This window comes from Puntigrus tetrazona, chromosome 15, assembly GCF_018831695.1.
Source record: "Puntigrus tetrazona isolate hp1 chromosome 15, ASM1883169v1, whole genome shotgun sequence".
Taxonomy (NCBI): Eukaryota; Metazoa; Chordata; class Actinopteri; order Cypriniformes; family Cyprinidae; genus Puntigrus; species Puntigrus tetrazona.
This window is the reverse complement of record NC_056713.1, coordinates 3,462,395-3,482,830: the sequence shown is the minus strand read 5'-3', so window position 1 is coordinate 3,482,830 and position 20,436 is coordinate 3,462,395. Positions and strand designations below refer to the sequence as shown.

The window sequence follows — 20,436 nt, the reverse complement described above, 5'->3', positions numbered from 1 at the left end:
TTCATTGTTAGGTTGAGGAATTCTGTAAACAAAATCAAATCACATTTTAATTAATAAGGAATCTGAAACATGTTTCAAATTACACAAAAAATACATGGGTCTTTCAGGCACTTTTATTGATTGAGTTAAAAACTCAATTTTTTTTTAATTAAAGGAATAGTACACTAAAAAATATAGAATTTGTGAATTGTTTACCCACCAATAGGCCATTCAAGATGTAGATGAGTTTGTTTCTTCATCGGAAAAGATTTAGGAACATTTAGCATTACGCTACTTGCTTACCAATTGATCATTTCGAGTGAATGAGTGCTGTCAGAATGAGAGTCCAAACATCACAATAATCCACAATTTTTGTGTAATGTATTGTGTAAGTAAGCCACAAAACCTCATGAATTACTTAAAGTCTAGGAAGGTGATTTGGTTAAAAATTGTGAAGAAAAAAAAAATCATGTTAAGTGTCACTTCAGGACAAACATTTTGTATGTGCATAATTTCCAATTATTTATTTTTTAAAAAGTGTATGAAAAATATGTATTTGGGATACATAAATTGTTATGGAATTTAGCTGAGAAAAACAAAAGGAAAACTCATTTTATTCCAAAATATAATAAATTGTCATTTTCATCACAGAATAAAATGGAATGCAATACATCATTTGCATATCACTTGTGTCCACTGTTATGTACATGAGCTATTTTATTACTCATATATATGTAAAATAGCCAAACTATCCTCTGTTTATTAGTCAGATGTTCTTTTTACAATGTAATGTTTTTATAACGCAGACTAGAATAGTACCCTGTTTAGGACAGCTGACATCTATAGTAAATTGTACTTACTGCCCAAGGCGAGAGCAATGAGATTTGAGTATGAATCTTTCAGTACAACAACCCAAAACAGTCAACCCTGACTGATCATGAACTGTATGGGTCTTTACTGACATGTAAAGAAAATTTTTGGCAAATTTATGGAAGCATAGTGAAGTTTCTGTTACAGCTGCTGTTTTTATTGATTACAATCTGTTTAATTTACAGTCTTGATCAATCCACATTAACACAAAACACATATGAAAATACATGTTGTTGAGCAGAGACTATTATTTTTTTAGACTGCTCTGTTTGTCTCTGGGAAGAGATAAATCGATATGATCTTAGATTTGTATATATGTACATACTGTGCAAATTGTAACACCATTATCATTAAAATACATTTTAATAATATGTAGACTATTAAAAACAAAGGATATTTATTGGCTTTTATGATTCTATGAAGAACTTTTAGGTTTTTATAATAGGAAAGGGATTTAGATTTATTAAAATGTTCTTTACGCTAAAAACAAAACAGTCATTTTTAAAACTGTTTACTGAAAGGTTCTTTAAGGAGCTAATAGGACTTCTATGGCATCACTATATAAAAAAAAACCTTTTGAACCTTTACTTTTGATATGAAGCGTATGTTATTATTATACCGCTCTATCAAAAAACAATTGAAACAACGTCTATTTTCTTTAACACAAAAAAATAAAAAATAAAAAAATATATATAATGCATTTACCTGTGAGAAGGCAGCCAAAAACCCAAATCCACAGAGTCCAATTCTTCACAAACGTAAGCTAAATCCTGTGCAACAGTAAGAGTGGTGAGAGGAAGCCGTATAAAGACATGACTCTACACACAACTGCTGCTCTGGAGAAGTGACTCAATTTCTGAGACCACAGACACACCCAGTTATCTCTGATCTTCAACCGGAGGAAAACACTATATGCATACAAACATATCCATATTATGTAAAATACAACCTCTAATAATACTGTATGTTGGACTTAAATTATTTGTAAACCATATGTAGAAGTACTGTCTGATCCAAGATAAACTGCTACTGCTACGTTTCAGATTTACTTGTTGTTTATGCATGACATTCCCAAAATGAAGTGTGTTTCAAATGCTCAGGCTTTATAAATGCATTTAATGCATATTATAACACCAAACATAAAACTCAACTCTAGTAGGCTAACTAAATGAGAAATGGGCATAATTTCCCAGAAGTGGCACCACACCTTCAAAATATGTTTATGCCAGGCCTGGAAATATATAACACTGATACATGGTATCAGTTTGTAGGCATAATAGGCATGGGGATAGATGTCTTTTTTTTCTCTCTCTCTCTCTCTCTCTCTCTCAAGTATTTCTCAGTGTTTCTAAGTCAGTCTCTTTAAAGACACAAAGTTTTAGCTACAATAAAACAAATAGCCTCTATTTCCCAGGAAAAAAAGATATTTATAGTTTATAGCGTTACAATTTTTTATTCTCCTGCAGACTCCGTTACAAAGCATCATTTTAGATCAAGTATTATGAATGTTTCTATACCGTTGTTGAAAATATATAGCAAAAGAGAAATAGAATTTAAATATTTACTGCATATGAGCGGTTTATGATTATTATTATTAACTGACCAGTATGACTGAGCCGATCCGCATTTTTTGTTCAGTTTTGTTTAGTGAGTGATGCAAGCTCATAAACCCTCTTATTATAACAAACACATACTATATAGATTCATTATGCAGGGTATAGAGAACTTAACTGATCTTATTTTAACTTTGTGTGATCGCGATTTTGCGCTATTTCAACAAAAGTAGCCTTAGTCATGCAAAATAATCTCATATTTTTTTTATGAATTTAAAACAACCATGCCAGTGTTGTTCTGTGCCACCTCTGTAGTACTAATTAATTTGGTTAATTTTTATTTCTTTTGATTGGTATCTTATGATTTGAAGAGCTCAGAAGCAAAAGTGTAAAGTATATATTTACACTACCTGTATCGGTCCCTATCGCCTAGATTGTGCACTACGTGCCATTCACCGTACATAACATACTAACATTGGGAATAATTTACCGACCACAGCGGCGGCATCGGCGTGTATTTATAGCATAGGGGGCGGGCGCTTTAGATTCTGGACAGCACTTGATTGGTCAGAAGATTTGATGAGAAGCTGAAGAACGAGGTGACGACAAAAATCTTTGATCCGTTTGGCGGAAGTGGCGGAACTGCAAGTTTTGAATGCTTCTAAATCTTTTTGAATCTTCTAAATGCGAATTTTGTCACTGTTTTCGAGCGCGCTTGCTTAAGAATAACATATTGATACTAACACCCAAAAAACTTTTGGTTTCAGGGGACTTTAAGAAAATATAATTTAAAAACGAAACCTTTTCTTGTAGACCAAAGTTGCACTGAAATATAATAAAGTTTTCCCTGCTGTACCTAAAATGTTCCAAACCATAATTTTTGTGCATCATTTTGTGCTTTTTAATAATTTCATGTCACTAGGGATGCGTATAATTGTATAGCATACACAATGTAGGCTATTAATAGGCTACTTCACATTTAACCACAAGTTGTGGTTTTACAGCAGTGCTTTAGTACATACGCGATTTTTATTGTAGTTGCTATGTTAATTTGTTTGTAAGGGAAGTTTAGCTCAAATCCTGTGTGGGTCAAATCCACCCATTATGACACACTGCCAGCTGAGAAGACTGGGTACATCCACATCTCTGATCTTCTCACTCTCAGTCATACAAAACTGACCGCTTTACCATATCTACATCATCCTCTGATATCAGGAATGAAGAATTGGGAGTTTAAGTTAACACAAGGTAAACCTTTAAAGAGTTTATATTGTAAAAACTCGCGCTGAGTTTTATTGACACTTCTCCATGACGTCCATCTATGCAGCCGGCTAACATCAGCTAGCAGCTTTACTCATTCAAACACCTTTAGATATGTTATAACAGCTGCTAATGAGCGGTACACCGTGTAATTGAACATCTTGACTTGTGGCTTATACAGACTTGTGGACTGTATTTATTTTTATATACACATTAGGTATTGTGAATGTAAACAATAGTTAGCTTGTTAGCTAACTAACAGTAGCCTAGTAACAGCGCCATAGTTTATTTACATAAACATTAATTTATACTTTATAACACTGACAAATGATGTTTATTATTATTATTTTAAGGTTTTTGTTTGGTGACATTATTATTTGTTTTGTAAGTATTTTTTTTTATTTACGTCAATTAAACTAACAAGTGTCTGACAGCTAGCAATATATAACATGTATTAAGTAAAGTAACCATCTACTGTCGAATTTCAGTTTAAAATGTAAATATATAATATTAAAATTACATTATATTTCTTTGACAAAAAAAGTACTTTTGTGGTACCATAGTAACGTTACTTATTTCCAAGAACAGGATGGTACCACGTTAATACATATTTCTGAACATAGAATTAAACTGTACTTATTAGTAGAGGTTTTATTTTGACGTAAAATTGTATGATACTTCATTGCAATTTAGGGAATACTATGTATGTATGTGTGTGTATGTGTATGTATAGAGAGAGGTAACCAAAAATGGTAGCAATTTTTTAAGCTATGCAGTTTTTTGAGATGCGAGTAACGTTATATGTGTTGTATCACAGAGTAGTATGCTGGACGTGGGAAAGTGGCCGGTGTTTGCCCTCCTGCCCCCTGAGGAACTGCGGCTCATCCGCCAGGCTTGTGTGTTCGGTAGTGCTGCGAATGAGGCTATCTATGTTACCGTCAATGATGAGGTACAGACATGCTGAAAGCTTTTAGTGGATCGATAAACCATAAATGAGTACACATCTTTGCTGGAAAATCATCATTAGGTTGGGTGGAGGCTCTTGCTCTGTCACACTCTCACACACATCATTTAATGATGAGGATGCTTCAGTAAGAATATACGCTCATAATTACAAACAAATCAGTAGTTGTTTGCCATCATTTTAAAATTTAAGGTAAATGTGGTTTAAATATAAGCTTAAATGTAAAAATTAGTTTTGGTCAAATAAAGGCTGTGAAAATTGTGTACATTTTGTAAAAGCTACAGCACATTTTTTTTTCCGTTGAGCTCTGCACATATATATTGATAGAAAAGAGACAGAGACAGAGACAAAGGCAGAGTGATCTTGGGCAGATGATAAGCAGATAGAATAAAGCTATATTTAGGCTGGTAATACTAACACAAGCCTTGTTTGCTTCCTGAGAAGAGCTCTGTTGTACGTCCTGACCTGGCTACTTCCTTTTTTAGCTCTGTTTTCCTTTCATGCTCTTTAACCACAATAAAACATGGACAGCACTTAAGATACCATTTACCTTTTTTAAACAAAAGTCTCTATAACTCTCTAAGTGTCTCTTTAATCTCATACAGTATGTACATAAAATGCATAAGTAAGGATCAAGTGCTAAACTGACAGCACATAGTGCCTTTGAGAATGCTGTGTAAATGGGTTTGTAGTAAGAAGGAGTTGACCATTAAGAGGTTGATTGTCACTCACACACCCATTTTTTCCCCTGGTATCCAAATCAGTACACACAAATAATTTACATGTGGTACACACAAATCGGATGTGTGTCAGATCTGTTTCATTCACATCAGATTTTAAAGAGACAACACTGCATTTAAAGTGAAACATGCTGAAGTGTGTCATTTACATTGTCATTTAGCAGATGCTTTATCCAAAGCAAGTTACGAATGAGGACAATGGAAGCATTAAAAATCAACAGAAGAGCGATGATATACAAGTGCTATAACAAGTCTGAGTTAGCTTTATGCCGTACTTATAGCATGTTTTTTTTTATTCTATAAAAAATAAAAATAAAACTGATAGAATAGAAAAAGATTAGAAAAGCTAGTGTTATATATTTCTTTTTAAGAATAGAAGTTCCTCTTTGGTATAGCACAACTTTCGCTTGCAGAACACAGAAAAAATAAAGGATCTGTATTGAGTTTATAGTTTATTCATATACAATTTATAGTTTATGTGAAGATGTCTAATCATAAGTAAATAGATTAAAAACATAATGAAATGTTTGTGTCAAATGTTAAACAACAAAGTTCATGTGTGTGTGACCCACAGGTGTTTGCACTGGGGACGAACTGCAGTGGCTGCTTGGGGCTCGGGGACACGCAAAGCACCATTGAGCCCAGGCGGATAGACATCTTGTGTGGGAAAAAAATTGTGTCTTTAAGCTACGGCACAGGACCACATGTGGTCATCGCCACTGCAGGTTGGACAGATTTTTTTTTTTACATGAAACAATGGCAACGATGCCTAAACCATGAAAATTTATATTATTATTTATTTGTATTTTTAGTTTACTTACTGTATTTTTTATTTTACTTAAGAGATTTTGTTGAAGTCATGTTGTGGTAGCATTATCTACTGAAGTTTAATCTTCAGTCTAGTTTTTATAGTTCTGTATTTAGTCTTGAGATTGCATCACAGAATTTCATGGGAGATTTATTCCACATTCAAACATGATTTGGCTGACTTGACAGATCATATCAAATTAGGTCTGTGTCTATGTGGGGTTTGAGGTCAGTGTGCTAAAAGTTCTCATCTGTTTAATATAGTGCCATTAGCAATGCTCAGTCTTGAAGACATCTACAATCAGTTTTTCAAGTGAATCTTTTACGTCTACATAATGATGTTAAAACTAAAACATTGACTGGCTAGATCGCTGTGCTGACTGGCAAAGGTGGAAAGTGAAGTATTTTTACTCTGCTATAAAATACTTTTCAAGTTTCAGTATGTGATCAGAGTTTTTTTTTTAGAAATCTTTACTTAATATTGGAATTATGCATTGGAATGTTGCAAATGTTACCAATCAGTGCTGCTCCTTTTCTTTAAGGTTTTGTGCTTTTGTCCCTTTTGTGGATGCATATATAAGATCCATGCTGTTGGTCTTAAATCAAACAACAAAAGGCTAAGAGAAAAGTATATGTAGTATATGTAGTATAAGTATATGTATTTTTTTCAACCACCTCTGATTTAAATGGATTCCTTTTGAGCTAAAAACTTCAGGAGGCCTTTTAAAAACACTTATTAGGATACAGTCCAACGACATATGGCAAAAACTAAGCCAATGATCAAACAGTCTGATTTTGTTGTTTGTAATATTAGAAATATTCTACTTGTGTTGCAACATGACTTTTAGAAAGCTAAATATTTTCATACCTGATAAACATCAAATAATTCAGTCAAAGCAGATGTTTTCAGATGGTCAGTATTAGGCCTTTGTCTTTGTTTAAGTTCAGTTTTATATTCACCAAAGCCAATTTTACTTTTGTTTGGCATTATTCATTCATGCCTTGTATTAATATATTCTAGGTCTGCTTTTCTAGTATGTTTGTCTCTTAATCAAAAACTCGAGCCAAAGTTTTGTTCTCTTCAGATTTGTGTCTTGTCTTCTGTGCCTGTAGATGGAGAAGTTTATGCCTGGGGTCACAATGGCTACAGTCAGCTGGGTAATGGCACCACCAACCATGGCCTGACTCCTGCCTTGGTTTCCACCAACCTCATCAGCAAGAGGGTGACAGAGGTGGCATGTGGTTCTCATCACACCATAGCCCTCACCACAGAGGGAGAGGTAAAAGAGAGATATGCTAGATGCTGGTTCTGATTTTATCAAACAAACATGAGGAAATGGAAAATCTTTTTTTCTGGATTTTTTCCCCCACATTTCTGAGTTTACATCTCACAGAACAAAATGATAATTTACACAGCAGAACAAATTACAGAGTAAAAATGTCGCTTTGGATAAAAGCGTCTGCAAAATGACTAAATGTAAATGTAAATGTAAATCTCAACTTCAGCATTTTCTTCGATGCACTTACTTAGCATGTTAAACATAAACATTCAGTCTAAGAGAAAAAAGTTTCCTGTGTACTTGCAGAAAAACAGTGTCTAACAGATGTTTCCTTGGAAATTAATAAATAGAATGTTTCCAAGGTACTGAAACATTAGTAAAGTCATTAAGATACACGCAACAGCTGTGTATAACTGAGTGTTGATTTTATCCATAGTTGGTAATGCTATGTTTGAAGGCATTATTGAACTGGTGGCAGACCATGGGATCAAACTTCAGGACATGACAGTAACAAACAAAGTCTGTGATTTTTCAGAAGGTTGGCAAAATCTAACATGTTGTACAAACTGCATGAAAAAAAACAAAGCAAAAAGGAAAAACGCACACCATGCCATAAATATGTCAAATTCATTCACAAAAATATGTGTGCAGCACAACCATTTTCAGTGTTGGTGTTGGTAAGAAATATGTATTGGTTGGACACCAAATCAATTAGAATAATTTATGATTTTATGAAGGGTCATGTTATACTTACTGAAGAGTGACACCATGTCTATACTGAAAATGCAAAAAAAAATGCTTGTAAAAAGTTAGCAGTAAAATGATGCCTCATTCTATTTATGATGTACAGGCACAAGTTCAAATGAATTTACAGTGGTCGATTTGTTGCATATTGTGTAGATAACCTTGCATTCTGATTATTTCAATTTTTTAACAGCCAACAGTTACCTATTGGCATTTTTTTATTCTGCTTCCTGTCCTCTCTTGCTCTCAGGTGTATGCTTGGGGATACAACAACTCCGGGCAGGTAGGCTCTGGATCCACAGCCAACCAGCCCACTCCACGCAGGGTTAGTAGCTGCCTGCAGAATAAGGTGGTGGTCAACATCGCCTGTGGACAGCTCTGCTCTATGGCTGTTCTGGACAATGGGGAGGTAAGTTTAACCAAGAATTACAGATGACAATCCAAAAAAAAAAAAAAGAAAAAAAGAATTAAATTGTATGTTTTCAAAAGTAATCACATGTATTATTTGCTGGATTAGCCACCAAATAAAGAAAATGAAATTGTTTATTATGGAATGTATGCATGTGTCAGTGGGCATGATTAATTGATCAAAAATTTTGATTTATTGTGTTTTAAATAATTAATTGCAAAATTAAATGTGTTAAAAATTTATTCTTAATGAGCATGCTGTTAGAAATGTTGACATGATGTCAGGATATGATACATAGTTCTGTTACTTAGTCTTTTGATATGTGGTAGTTGTTGATTTTAACTGTCTCAACTGTTAGCTGTGAGATCGGTTGTGCCTTATTATGCTTTCAACACTTCTTAGTCATACTCGTTTCACACCTAATTTTGACAGTGTTTCCTTTCATGTTTTCATTGTTAAATGATATTGGGGCTTTTGTTTGGTAATAGTTGTTACTGTACATTAGCAGTTGGTTTATCTTAAGGCTCTGTGTTGACAGACTTATGGCTGGGGTTATAACTGCAATGGGCAGCTTGGTTTGGGTAACAATGGCAACCAGCAAACCCCGTGCCGGATCGCAGCCTTACAGGGAATCAACATCGTACAGGTGACAAATAAAGACCTCTCGGTATTAATCATTGGAATATGGTGTCTTCTAAAATTAGTAGTGTAAGAAAGGTGTAGGTGATAGCTTTTACTTTGCAGCAGACAATATATTATACATTACAGTAAATATATATTTTATGTTCTTATTAACACAGGTCAGTCATATCGGAGGCCTAAAAACCACACCGCTTATGGCCAGCCTGTAGCCACAAACCACACGAATAGCTAATGATACTCAGATTTATCTCACTTATCCCTCATTACTGCAAACAGGCAGTTGCAAAATAAATGAATCATAAATGGCAGATATGCCAGCAAATAATGTGTTTCTGTGTTTCTTGTTTTTGTAGGTGGCATGTGGATACGCACACACTCTGGCTCTTACAGATGAAGGATTTGTTTACTCTTGGGGTGCAAACTCATACGGGCAGCTGGGTACTGGCAATAAAAGCAACCAGGCTGTGCCCACCCTCATCAACATGGACAAGGAAAGGTAACATTTAAAGCACAGCCTACCACCCAACTGATTTAATAGTTGATATGGTGGAAATTGGCGTCTAACGTTGTTTTCTGACCCTTAGTTCCTGTCATAAATTTCCTTAACATTTTAAAAATGTAGGTCAAGTGAACTATGTTGTCTACAGTTTATATGGCTGTTAAGGAAGCTATAGGAGTTCACTTCACCAGAAATTGTCTATATATGTAGGCGTTTGCACAATAATTTTGGGAAACTCTTCAAAAAAAAAAAAAAAAAAAATACTATATAGTTATGCTTAGTTGTAACCATCTCAATTAAATATAATAAGTATAGACTTATATGGCTTATCTTTCACTTATTATATTGAATTTAAGACCAAAGACCAAAGTTTTAAAAAATGCTCACATTTAAATTTTTTTCATTTATCAGAATCAAAATTGACATATCATCACCATATCCTGAATAACATTCTAGAATATTACCCAGAGCATCACAGTCCTTTGACTAGCTTGTCATCTTCCTGCATTGTACCCCATGCAAATTAAGTGACGTAAAAGGAAACAGAACTCGTCAGACCAGAAAACCTTCTTCTCTTTCCCCCAAAATCCAGTTTGTGGTTTGCTCTTCTTCAGACTGCAGTTTTTGGATTCTCACAAATGCTGACCAGGAGCAGCCTAGAAGCCTTGTTGTTTCAGAGATTTTACCATATGAATTACCCAGACCTTCACATAATCTTGTAGGAGCTGATTTATAATAGTCACTTCACCTAATGTTTTGGCTCCTCTGTGTTTATGTGTTTATGTACATGAAAGTACATAGTACATTTCACTGTTTATGTATGTGGTTCTCAAAATGTTCTATTAAAGCATGATTATTTGTGTAAATAATCTATTAATTGTTTTTATTCTGTATATTGCAGATTCTTCCAGTACTAGAGATTTTTTTTGTAAATAAGTGTTTTATAATAAACAAAGAATTATTGTATGTGGTGGGTCGTTTATTATTATTTCTTTCCAGTTTTAATGTTTACCAAACTATGTTCTATACACATTGTTTCCTGTAGAATGGTGGAGGTTGCTGCATGTCACACCAGTCACACATCAGCAGCGAAAACACAAAGCGGTCAGGTGCTAATGTGGGGTCAATGTCGGGGTCAAGCTGTTGCCTACCCTCACCTCACACACTTCACCAGCACTGACGATGTCTTTGCCTGCTTTGCCACACCAGCAGTCACCTGGCATCTCCTGTCTGTGGGTAAGAGCGTTATTCCACAAGCATTTTTCCAGCCACTTTTTCAGGAGAGTTGGATTCTGAAATTAATTTTCACTTCATTTTGTCCATAATAATTTCAGGAAGTTCTTTTATAAAGTGTCTTTAAGTCTAACGAGCAAAAAGTGGAAAGAAACAAGACTTGGTAAATTAGTACAATGGGAAATGTGTATGTTTAGGGATATGTAAAGTTGGATTTGGAGTTGGTGCTCCATTGTAATACCAGTGTACTTGCATGGTAACTCCTGAGGAACTGTTCGCTTAATATAAAGTTTAACGTTCTGGACACCAACCACAATTTATATGTAAAGCCTAACTTGCTGGCTGCTGCTGTGTAACATCAGAGCAATTACATGTTAAATCCAAAGAAATAGTTTACTTAATATAAAGCAGTGGTTTTCTGGGTTGAGAAAAAAATGGGTCACCAGAATGATTTGAGGAAAAGGTATATATGTAACAATTGTGTTTAAAAGAAGCAACTGAATAAAAAAATAAACAAAAATAAAGTAAGCTCCAGCCCCCTCTTGAGCAGAATCAAATTGTATTTTTGTTTGCGCTGTTTTCAGCGTTCAACATTGTAATAATTCACAGATATATCTGTTAATAAGATGTAAATAAGATATTAACTGTGCTGTGTATTTAGATTCATTAAGTGATATTGGCATATTCTCTCAAACTTTACCAAAAAGTACTGTTACCTCTATTATTACCAAGAAGTGCCGATATAAATTTTCTCTTACACATTTGTACTTACACATACAATTCCGTGGGTTTAACACATGCAGCATTAGTTCAAAAACATGTACCAATGTGTACTTACACTGTGGTTACATACTACATACATATGTAAGTACAGAGTTATTAGGGCCATTTTACCCCTTTAACATCTGAAGAACCTTTTTGTTTCACGAAAGATTCTTTGTGGTGAAAGAAGGTTTGTCAGATTATTAAAAAGGTAAGAAAGACATGGTTCTTTAAAGAACCTTTGACTGAATGGTGTTTTGAGGAAACAAAAATGGGTTTCTTCTATGGAATTGCTGTCTTTTTTCCATGTTATACAATATTAATATTTATAGCTGTATTTGTTTACCATTAATGAAATGCTTGTAATAAATTGTTTAAAATATTAGAATATTATTATTCATTTGAAAAGATTTAATATACAGTAATTATATATATGTCCTCATTTCTTCACGATAAACTGACAAAAAAAAGTTTAGTTTAAGATGTATTGCATTGTACATTTTTCTCAGGTAAAACTTTGGAAAACTTGTGATGTGATTCATGTCCTCATATTTTGAGACAGCAGACAAATACTGTGCCCGTCATGCATGTTTGTGTTTGTGTGGTTGAACAAACTACGCCATTCATTCACACAGACAGACATGCAGATTTATTAGCAACATGCACTGACTGGATTTTTTTTTTTTTACTTTCACGTTTATTTCTAGGCTGTTATAATAAAATTATATAATATGATTGACCTATCGCTAAGCCTCTCCCCTAACAATAATTTTTGTCCATGCCAATGTACAAAACTAAATAGTGGACTGTTCTAGTGTAGGTCAAAAATACATAAAGGTTTACATTTTACTCTCTTCATATTAAATTGGTTAAATATACATTCATTTAATCGTACTCTGCGATACCCTTCTACCACTTGCTTGTGATCTGTAAACCCTCGCTTTAAGTTTTCCACCTTATCTATGCTTTATATTTTTTATAGAAATAAATTCTGAACTTTCAGGTTCTTCCACTTTGAGGTGTTTCTTCACCTGTTTCTCAATAGCATTCGTGAAAGTAACAATATTATATTGGTATCTTCCTAAAATAACATAGTTCTAATAGCGAGGCATGTTTTAACAGTATTGCAATGTGCCCCACCTGCGCAAATCAATCTTCAGAACATCTGCTAGTTGTTTCTTTCCAAAACTATCCATTGTGGTTTAATAATATTCAAATCATGTTTGAACTGGCCAGCCCGTTTTGGTGCTCCAAATGTCCATTTTATTATAATCATGACTTTTCATGACTAGTATTTTCTTGTCATTTAGTCACAGTACTTCATTAGCTACTTTTAATTATTGCAAATGTGGGCTATTGTTCTTAAAACACCAAACATTTGGCCATTTTTCCTCACTTTGAAAGTCACGCATTTCACAAAGCACTTTTACTAAACACTGCTGAACACAAACTGTACTACCTGAAGATATATATATATATATATATATATATATATATATATATATATATATATATATATTATTAGAATGTACAGTTTGTTTATAACATTTGTTTGGATGTATGCATTTGTTTTATATCTAGGATTAGGATGCAGGTTGTTACCAACTTATTCAGCTCTCCAGGTACTCTAACAGGACACTGAACTGATTGCAGCTGCTAAGGATTTCATAATAGGGGCAAACGTCCCTATGCTCTTAGTGATCTGGTATATGGAGTTTATAATGTAAAAAGCATGTGCAAGTCACTTTCTTTTGGTATGTGGCTTATTTCTAAGTTAACTAGTTAATTTATGTTATGGGTTTGTTCTTTTTCCTCTGTTGTTGTTTTTTTTTTTCTTTCTACCAAGATCTGGCAGCACTGAATCAAAACGTAACTTATCTTTGTATTTTCTTGCACCACACGTAGAAGGCACAACTTTTATAAGTGTTTAAATTAGACTAGTTTGGTTTGGTTCCATACACACTGCATAGAATTTCACTTCCTAAATTTTTTGGGAATCAGTTTGGTTGTAAAACATTTTCATTCCTGCAATTTACTGAATTGTGTGAGTACAGAAGAGTTCTATAAGAAATAAACGGTAGTTTGTTAGTGCCTATTGATGATTCAGACATGTAAATCATCAGCATTTCATTGACAAAACTTTACATTTGTTGAAACCTGCTGCAACTCTGGATGCTCCACTTTGTGAGAAAGTTGCTTTAAACAAATAGTGTATTATTTCCTGCTTCTTTTCTGCTCATTAGATGGAGATGACTACCTGACTGTTGCCCAGTCGCTAAAGCGTGAGTTCGACAGCCCAGAAATCTCAGATTTAAAGTTCCTGGTAGATGGGAAGTGTATTCACGTGCATAAAGCCCTGCTTAAAATCAGGTAAATTAAATATTGTAACCAAGTAACATAATCTCTAGGGTATTTTGCAATGTTTTAGCCCTATTTTGTGTATAATGGCTTATTTCCACTGAGCATTATGGGTCAGTACAGTACAGTACAAAAGATTTGGTACGGAACACCCTAATCCAGCTTGCGTTTCCACTGCTATCTGTACCCTTACTTCATAGGCAAGGGGTATAAGGCAATGTAGCAATCAACGATTAAGTGTGACAATAAGCACAACTCTGCCTTTCTTGTTAATAAACAATAATGAACATTATAAAAGTATAGACATTATAAAAACGAATATTGTCTGTGTGAATATATAAAATTATTAACACTTATATTTTATTGTTTGTGCGTTCTGATGTAAATAAGCCAATGTAATGGAAACTAATTGCAAAAAAAAATGTATTTTACCGAACTGTACACCTCAGTGGAAGCAAGCCAAAAGAAGTAAAACCGTTTTCCTCAGGTATGCAAACAGTGCCATGAATTATCAGCAACAGACTGGGGTTTTCCCAACCGATGTCATTCCCACGTTTAACTCAAAACTTGGCAAGTCTTTTGACATGCAGATATATTCTTGCTCATGTACAAATTAACTATTGATAACACTCTACAAGTATTACTTTCATGTCTCTAAACTGACTATGTTAATAGTATGAAAGAAAATTATATCATTTATTAGAATGCAAATAGTGCACTGGGTTCTTTTTGTATTTCCTCATCAAAATGTTTAAAAAAAATTATATTTATATATGATTTCAAAACTTCAGATACAAAAAGCTCTTACTGTTTAGTTATTTTTGTTTTTGGTTGTTGTTTTTTTAAACGTGTGAGTGTTTATATTAGGCTTCCTGTGGCTCTTTTATTCTTATGGGTCTATAAATGTTAGCTGCACTTCAAGCATTTCAACAATGCCTTGTAAAAAAATTTGAAATAATTGAAATCAGTCATCAAAGATAATGAAGCAAGCTTAGACAACAATACTAACAGGCCGTATGAAGTCTGTCTTGTCTTAGATTACGTTTTGTCCAAATTTCATGAAATGTATCAACTTAACACAATCATTTGCACTGACATGAATATGCTTTTCTTGCATGGGCACCTAGCTTTCAGGGTGTACACCCCAAAAAAAAAAAAATAGAATGACATAAAATCTTACAGCTTGGTCGATGAATGAGAAGATAACAGATAAGAGAGTGTTGCAATTACCCTATGGGCTTTTTCAGATTCTATATAGTTCTGATGTCATTTGTAAACATCCTCATTGTTTATTTGTCCTTCAACCATCAAGACAGCATTTTTTTTTAATGTGCTGAATGATTGATTCCCTAATCCAAACCCAGCATTTTATTGTGACTGTACTGACTGGTGGTTCACCTCTGTTTATCCTAATTGTACCACAGGCATTGGTTTTGAGATTAAGTAGCCACTCAGACAGTGCTACTAAATTGTAAAAGCTGAGCAATCTGTAGCTATGACCACATCAGTAAGAAAGGCAACCGTGTCTCCCAGCACAGTGCTGGTAGTGAGGAATTAAGAGATGACTCTTAAACTTAAAAGACTCCTAGAGCACTAATGCATGTTGTTGAAAGTCTGACAAATCCTAAAAAGCAACATCTAACCTGATGCTGAAGCATTTACAAAAGGAGACATAGTAATAACCATGTATTCTGCTAAAAAAAAAAGTCATTCTGTATTTGAAGTTCATGTTTGTTTTTTTTACAGCTGTAGAACAAAATGAGAGTCTAATATGGAAGTACAGACAGGACACTGTTCAAAATACTACATTAGTACAAATGGTAGTTAGTACAGTACAAATTACACATTTAGTGTAGTTCTTCTTTACAGAGCAGTATAATTGTAATAGAGGAGTTTAAAGTCAGCAGACCAACAGGGAAAATGTTTTCTGGGTCTAGACCTGATAGCTTGTACTGCACAATATATCTTTTGAGGTTTTTAGAGTACCATGCTTTTTTTAATATTTAGTTTGTTCTTTTGTTTTTATTAATGAAATTTGCTTGTAATTTATTTCTTGTTTGGTTATTGACTGTTTACTTGTCTTTAATGTTTGAGCTTTATATTAGATGGACTAGTCTTAGTTTTTGCTGCAATGTCTTGAATCAAATTTGAATTAATTTGTGAAATTTCGTCTTTTGAGATGTCTTTGTTAAAGTGTAATTTTACATTTAAGTACTCAGTGATATTAATTAACTAGATGTAGTTACTATGTGGTTAGGGTTAGTATTAGGTTTGACTTAGGATTACTTGCATGTAATTATGCGTAATTTATTGTTATAATGTTAAGCACGTGTAACATGCAACAAGGACACCTCAAAATAAAGTGTTATCCATATTTTAATTGCAATTAACAGAACTTAAAAAAAATATTTTTTGGTTTTGATAGGTGTGAGCATTTCCGAGCATTGCTGAATGAGACTGATGAAGAGACCATAGAGATTCATCAGTTTTCTTATCTGGTGTACCGTGCATTCCTGGAGTACCTGTATACTGATACCATCAACCTCCCACCTGAGGATGCCATTGGTAAACCGCACCCTTAATGACTGTTAGATCACGGTCATACATCCACACATTACATAGAATTGCAATTGCATTGATTTATTTGTTTAAATACACAAATATATACCTGTTTGACATGTTTTTAGAAAAACTTGTTAAAGAGTTAGTTCACCCAAAAATGAAAATTCTGTCATTTATTATTTACCCTTATGTCATTTCAAACCCATGAAGACCTTCATTCTTCTTTTGAACACAAATGAAGATAGTTTTGATTAAATCAGAGAGCTCTCTGAACCTCTATAAAGAACGACACAACTGCAAGTTTCCTAGGTCCAGAAACATAGCAAACACATCAGTGGTTTAACTGTAATTTTATGAAGCTACGAGAATACGTTTTGTGTGAAAAGAAAACAATAAAAACACAATTTATTCCACAATTCTTCTCAGAGAGCTCTCAGATTTCATCAGAAAAACCTTAATTTGTGTTCCGAAGATATACACAGGACTAGCAGCATTTATTTATTAAAATATTTGACTCATGTTGTTTAGTGTTTATGATCCTATGATCGTTACATTGTAAAGGTCTGCTGGACTTGGCCACATACTACCGTGAGAGCCGCCTGAAGAGACTGTGTCAGGATACCATCAAGAGAGGCATCACAGAGGAGAATGCTATTACACTTCTCTCAGCTGCTGTCAAATATGAAGCCCGGGTGAGTGTGCACATATCATTCATAGATCCATACAGATAATACAGGTCCTGTTCCAAATGTTAGTGAGATGAACATTAACATGTTGCTAAACTAACAACTCCATAATCCAAAATGTCCAAAGACAACATGAAATATACAAGAGACTCGACTAGCATATTGTTGAACTTCTGACTTAATAAACTAATAACAAATACATAGAACACATTAACAATTATTTCAACAGATTTTAATGTTAATATACTGCTAAGCTAACAATGAAAAGCACATACTGGTTTAAATAGATGTTATCATATTGCTACAGTACAACACAGTTTGTTTTTATCTAACAGCTTTGTACTGTAAGAAATGAAAACATCTATTGGGTGAAATAACTTTAATAAGGCACTCAGGTGATAACTAACATTTATAGTTGATGCAGTGGATTTTAATGTTAGTGTATTGCTAGGTTAATGGCTTTATACAGTAATATGAAAGAAAATAATGAAGAGCACAAATATTGTTAGAAATGGCTAATTCGCTAATGACTTTTTACTTTAATGAGCAAAGAAAAAACAACAAAACAAAAAATATATGTATTGGGTAAAGTAGCTGATTTCAGGTTCACAGAATACTTAAATAATATTCATAGTTTGATGTTGGCATATTGCTTAGCTATGACTCTTTGATTGTTTTCATGCCTACTACAAGGCCAGATTCATTAAACATCTTTTGGAAAAAAAAAATTACCTGCTATTTTCTCTTTATTATGCATATTATGTTAATCTGCATGCAGCAATTTTTCAACAAATTGATCAATGCATTTTTGGCAAGAATTGGCAAGAACTCCAAACAATTAGATAACATTAAAACAGATAAAAAACAAGATTCAATATTTGAGAGCAAGAAATGTTTATAGATTTGAACTTATTAGAATTGTAACAAAAAAATGAAAAAAAAAAAGTTTTTCATGAATCTGGCCGTAGAAAACCAAAAAAGTGAGTCCATTACAGAGCATCAAGTGTGGCATCTACTCCAAGATAGCACCATACAGTTATAACTAAACATAGCAAATATATGATGTATAAAAATGCTGTCTAGTTAGGCAGCTCACTAGGTTTTGGAACAGAGCCCTAAATGTACATATATTTGCGGTTTCATATATTATTCTGTAGGTCTTTGGTGGTGGTTCTCTTTCTCGTTGAATGAGTCCATCCGCTCTTCATGTGCAGGATCTGGAAGAGTTCTGTTTCAAGTTTTGCGTTAACCACCTGACAGCTGTCACTCAGACGCAGGCCTTCGCCGACATGGACCACGATCTGCTGAAGAACTTCATCAGCAAAGCAAGCCGCTACGGGGCATTCAAAAACTAACAGAAGGATATTGGCCAAGGAGGTATTTTGCTTTGGCTCTGCTACATCCAGGCAAGTTATCTCTAATAACTCAGATCTGGAGAGAGGAGCCAAATTTCTGTCGTTCAACCGTCAAGAAGTGGTAAAAGCCACAGCACTGGTTGTCTGGGTCCTGGTGCCTTTAAATTAAATCCCTATCTGAAGCCCTATGTAAATGGAAGAATTTAAGACTGGATTCAAAGGGACCAGACGAGTCTCAAAAGATTGTATTTGAAATAGCTTAATGAAAAGGTGCTTTGTGAGCAAGGGATTCATCTGTGCATAAGCAAAAGGGAAGGCCATATCATGTAGGAAATGGCTGAAGGGGGAAAAGAGTTACTTTTCTGTTACGGAATTATTGTTTTGGATCAAGATCACAATAATTTTCAATATATTTCCAGTGTTTAAATATATAATGGATTGGAAAGTTATAGTCAGCCAAACAAGTTGTCCGAGTTGTCTGAAATCCATCTATCATTATGATGGCCTTTATAAAGCAGGCCTCCTAAAGCGGTACCTCCTGAGGGAGGTTACCTGCGTCATAGGATATCATGTTTTTTTTCTTGGCATTAGAATAAACTTTACACAGTAATATGTAATTTTACAGTGGTATAGCTTTATTTTTAAGTGAAATACTAAGTGGCTAGAGTTTAATTTACAGATCCAACTAATGTCATTTATGTATTTTTTTACTTAATGTTACTTTTGATATGTTTGCTCTCTTTCTGTGTATCAGTATTATTTTCAATGTCAGAAGGGTTTTTACAAGTGTCGATAAAATCTCTCAAAAAAATGTCAAGGAACTGTTCAGAACATTTTTTAGCCCAAAATAGAGAAAAACAAAACAGGAAATTATATTTTGCTTAAGAAAACCCTGGTTGTTGGATTTTTAAACACACACCCACCTACCCCTATACACACATTTAAGCATTATATTCGTAATGTCTTTTAGTTTTTTTTTTTTTTTTTTTGAACTGAAGTATGAGGCAGACATTATATCCATGACAGCTGTGGAGTTGGGAAATAGTGCCCTCTGGTGGTGTTGATGCAAAACTAGCCATGTGCCCATATTATGTCATTCATTAATTTTCCATACACGTTATTAAGGTTTTCTTTTACTTACAGTGACTCAAACAGATATTTTTATCAGTCATTATAGCATCAACCGATCCAAACTAATCTTGAAATAGCACTTGAAACAAGAAGCATATAAACATATATAATTCAAGTGTTAACAGTAAGTTAAAAGGTGTTAAGCAAGCACAGCCTGAAACAATCAGAGAGAGCTTTTTCTCTCACACTGGTAACAATGTCTTGATTCTTGACGGTCAGTTGTTACTGTTTATACTTGTTTACACAGTCAGTGGTTTCTGTTGGGTTGTAGATATTTTTTTTTCTTTTTTTGGTAACCCCATAAATGAGGGTAAGGACTGCTAACCCTACCCGTGTTTGCCAAGCTAGTGTTGTTAAATGTTCCCCAGTGGTCATGTTATGAATGGGGACATAAATGATTTGACACTTGAATAATCTCTTTAAGATGATACCAAACTTATTGTTGTCATTTAAGCACATGTCATACAGCACTTTGAATATTTAAATAAATATCCTCTATGATAATTTATTGTGCTTTGGAAAAGTTATTATTAATATAACATCGTTTTTATCATACATGGTTTTCCTCACCTTTTATGCAATAAAGTATGAATTTGTTATTT

At 33.9% G+C, this 20,436-nt stretch overlaps 2 protein-coding genes across 4 annotated transcripts in view; one reads left to right on the top strand and one right to left on the bottom strand.

Annotated features, from left to right (window-relative positions):
• The window catches only part of cysltr2b (cysteinyl leukotriene receptor 2b), a 4,227-nt gene extending 2,524 nt beyond the window's left edge, over positions 1-1,703 (bottom strand). The window contains 2 exon segments of the mRNA XM_043258260.1: positions 1-22; positions 1,555-1,703. The exon segment at positions 1-22 is cut by the window's left edge and continues 865 nt beyond it. Of these exon segments, the coding sequence (XP_043114195.1) occupies positions 1-5 (5 nt within the window). The 5' untranslated portion in view covers positions 6-22; positions 1,555-1,703.
• Positions 1,704-3,030: 1,327 nt separating this feature from the next.
• Positions 3,031-20,338, top strand: rcbtb2 (regulator of chromosome condensation (RCC1) and BTB (POZ) domain containing protein 2). Of its 3 annotated transcripts, none has more exons than XM_043258410.1 (12): positions 3,031-3,650; positions 4,480-4,611; positions 5,941-6,091; positions 7,287-7,453; positions 8,448-8,606; positions 9,145-9,252; positions 9,602-9,744; positions 10,793-10,983; positions 13,986-14,112; positions 16,526-16,665; positions 17,224-17,354; positions 18,563-20,338. In XM_043258410.1, the coding sequence occupies exons 2-12, from the start codon at positions 4,486-4,488 to the stop codon at positions 18,701-18,703; spliced, it is 1,584 nt and encodes a 527-aa protein (XP_043114345.1). In that variant the 5' UTR covers positions 3,031-3,650; positions 4,480-4,485; the 3' UTR covers positions 18,704-20,338. The 3 variants fall into 3 exon arrangements, with proteins under 3 accessions (XP_043114345.1, XP_043114346.1, XP_043114347.1); XM_043258411.1 differs by having other exon boundaries at positions 18,506-18,643; XM_043258412.1 differs by lacking the exons at positions 13,986-14,112; positions 16,526-16,665; positions 17,224-17,354; positions 18,563-20,338 and adding an exon at positions 11,082-13,198.
• Positions 20,339-20,436: the final 98 nt, after the last annotated feature.

Bases quoted from the DNA above. Each gene is read 5' to 3' on its own strand.
- rcbtb2 (XM_043258410.1), top strand. From the start codon at position 4,486: ATGCTGGACGTGGGAAAGTGGCCGGTGTTTGCCCTCCTGCCCCCTGAG. The intron at 6,092-7,286 runs GTTGGACAGATT...CTGTGCCTGTAG, and splicing joins TGTGGTCATCGCCACTGCAG to ATGGAGAAGTTTATGCCTGG. The intron at 9,745-10,792 runs GTAACATTTAAA...TGTTTCCTGTAG, and splicing joins ATCAACATGGACAAGGAAAG to AATGGTGGAGGTTGCTGCAT.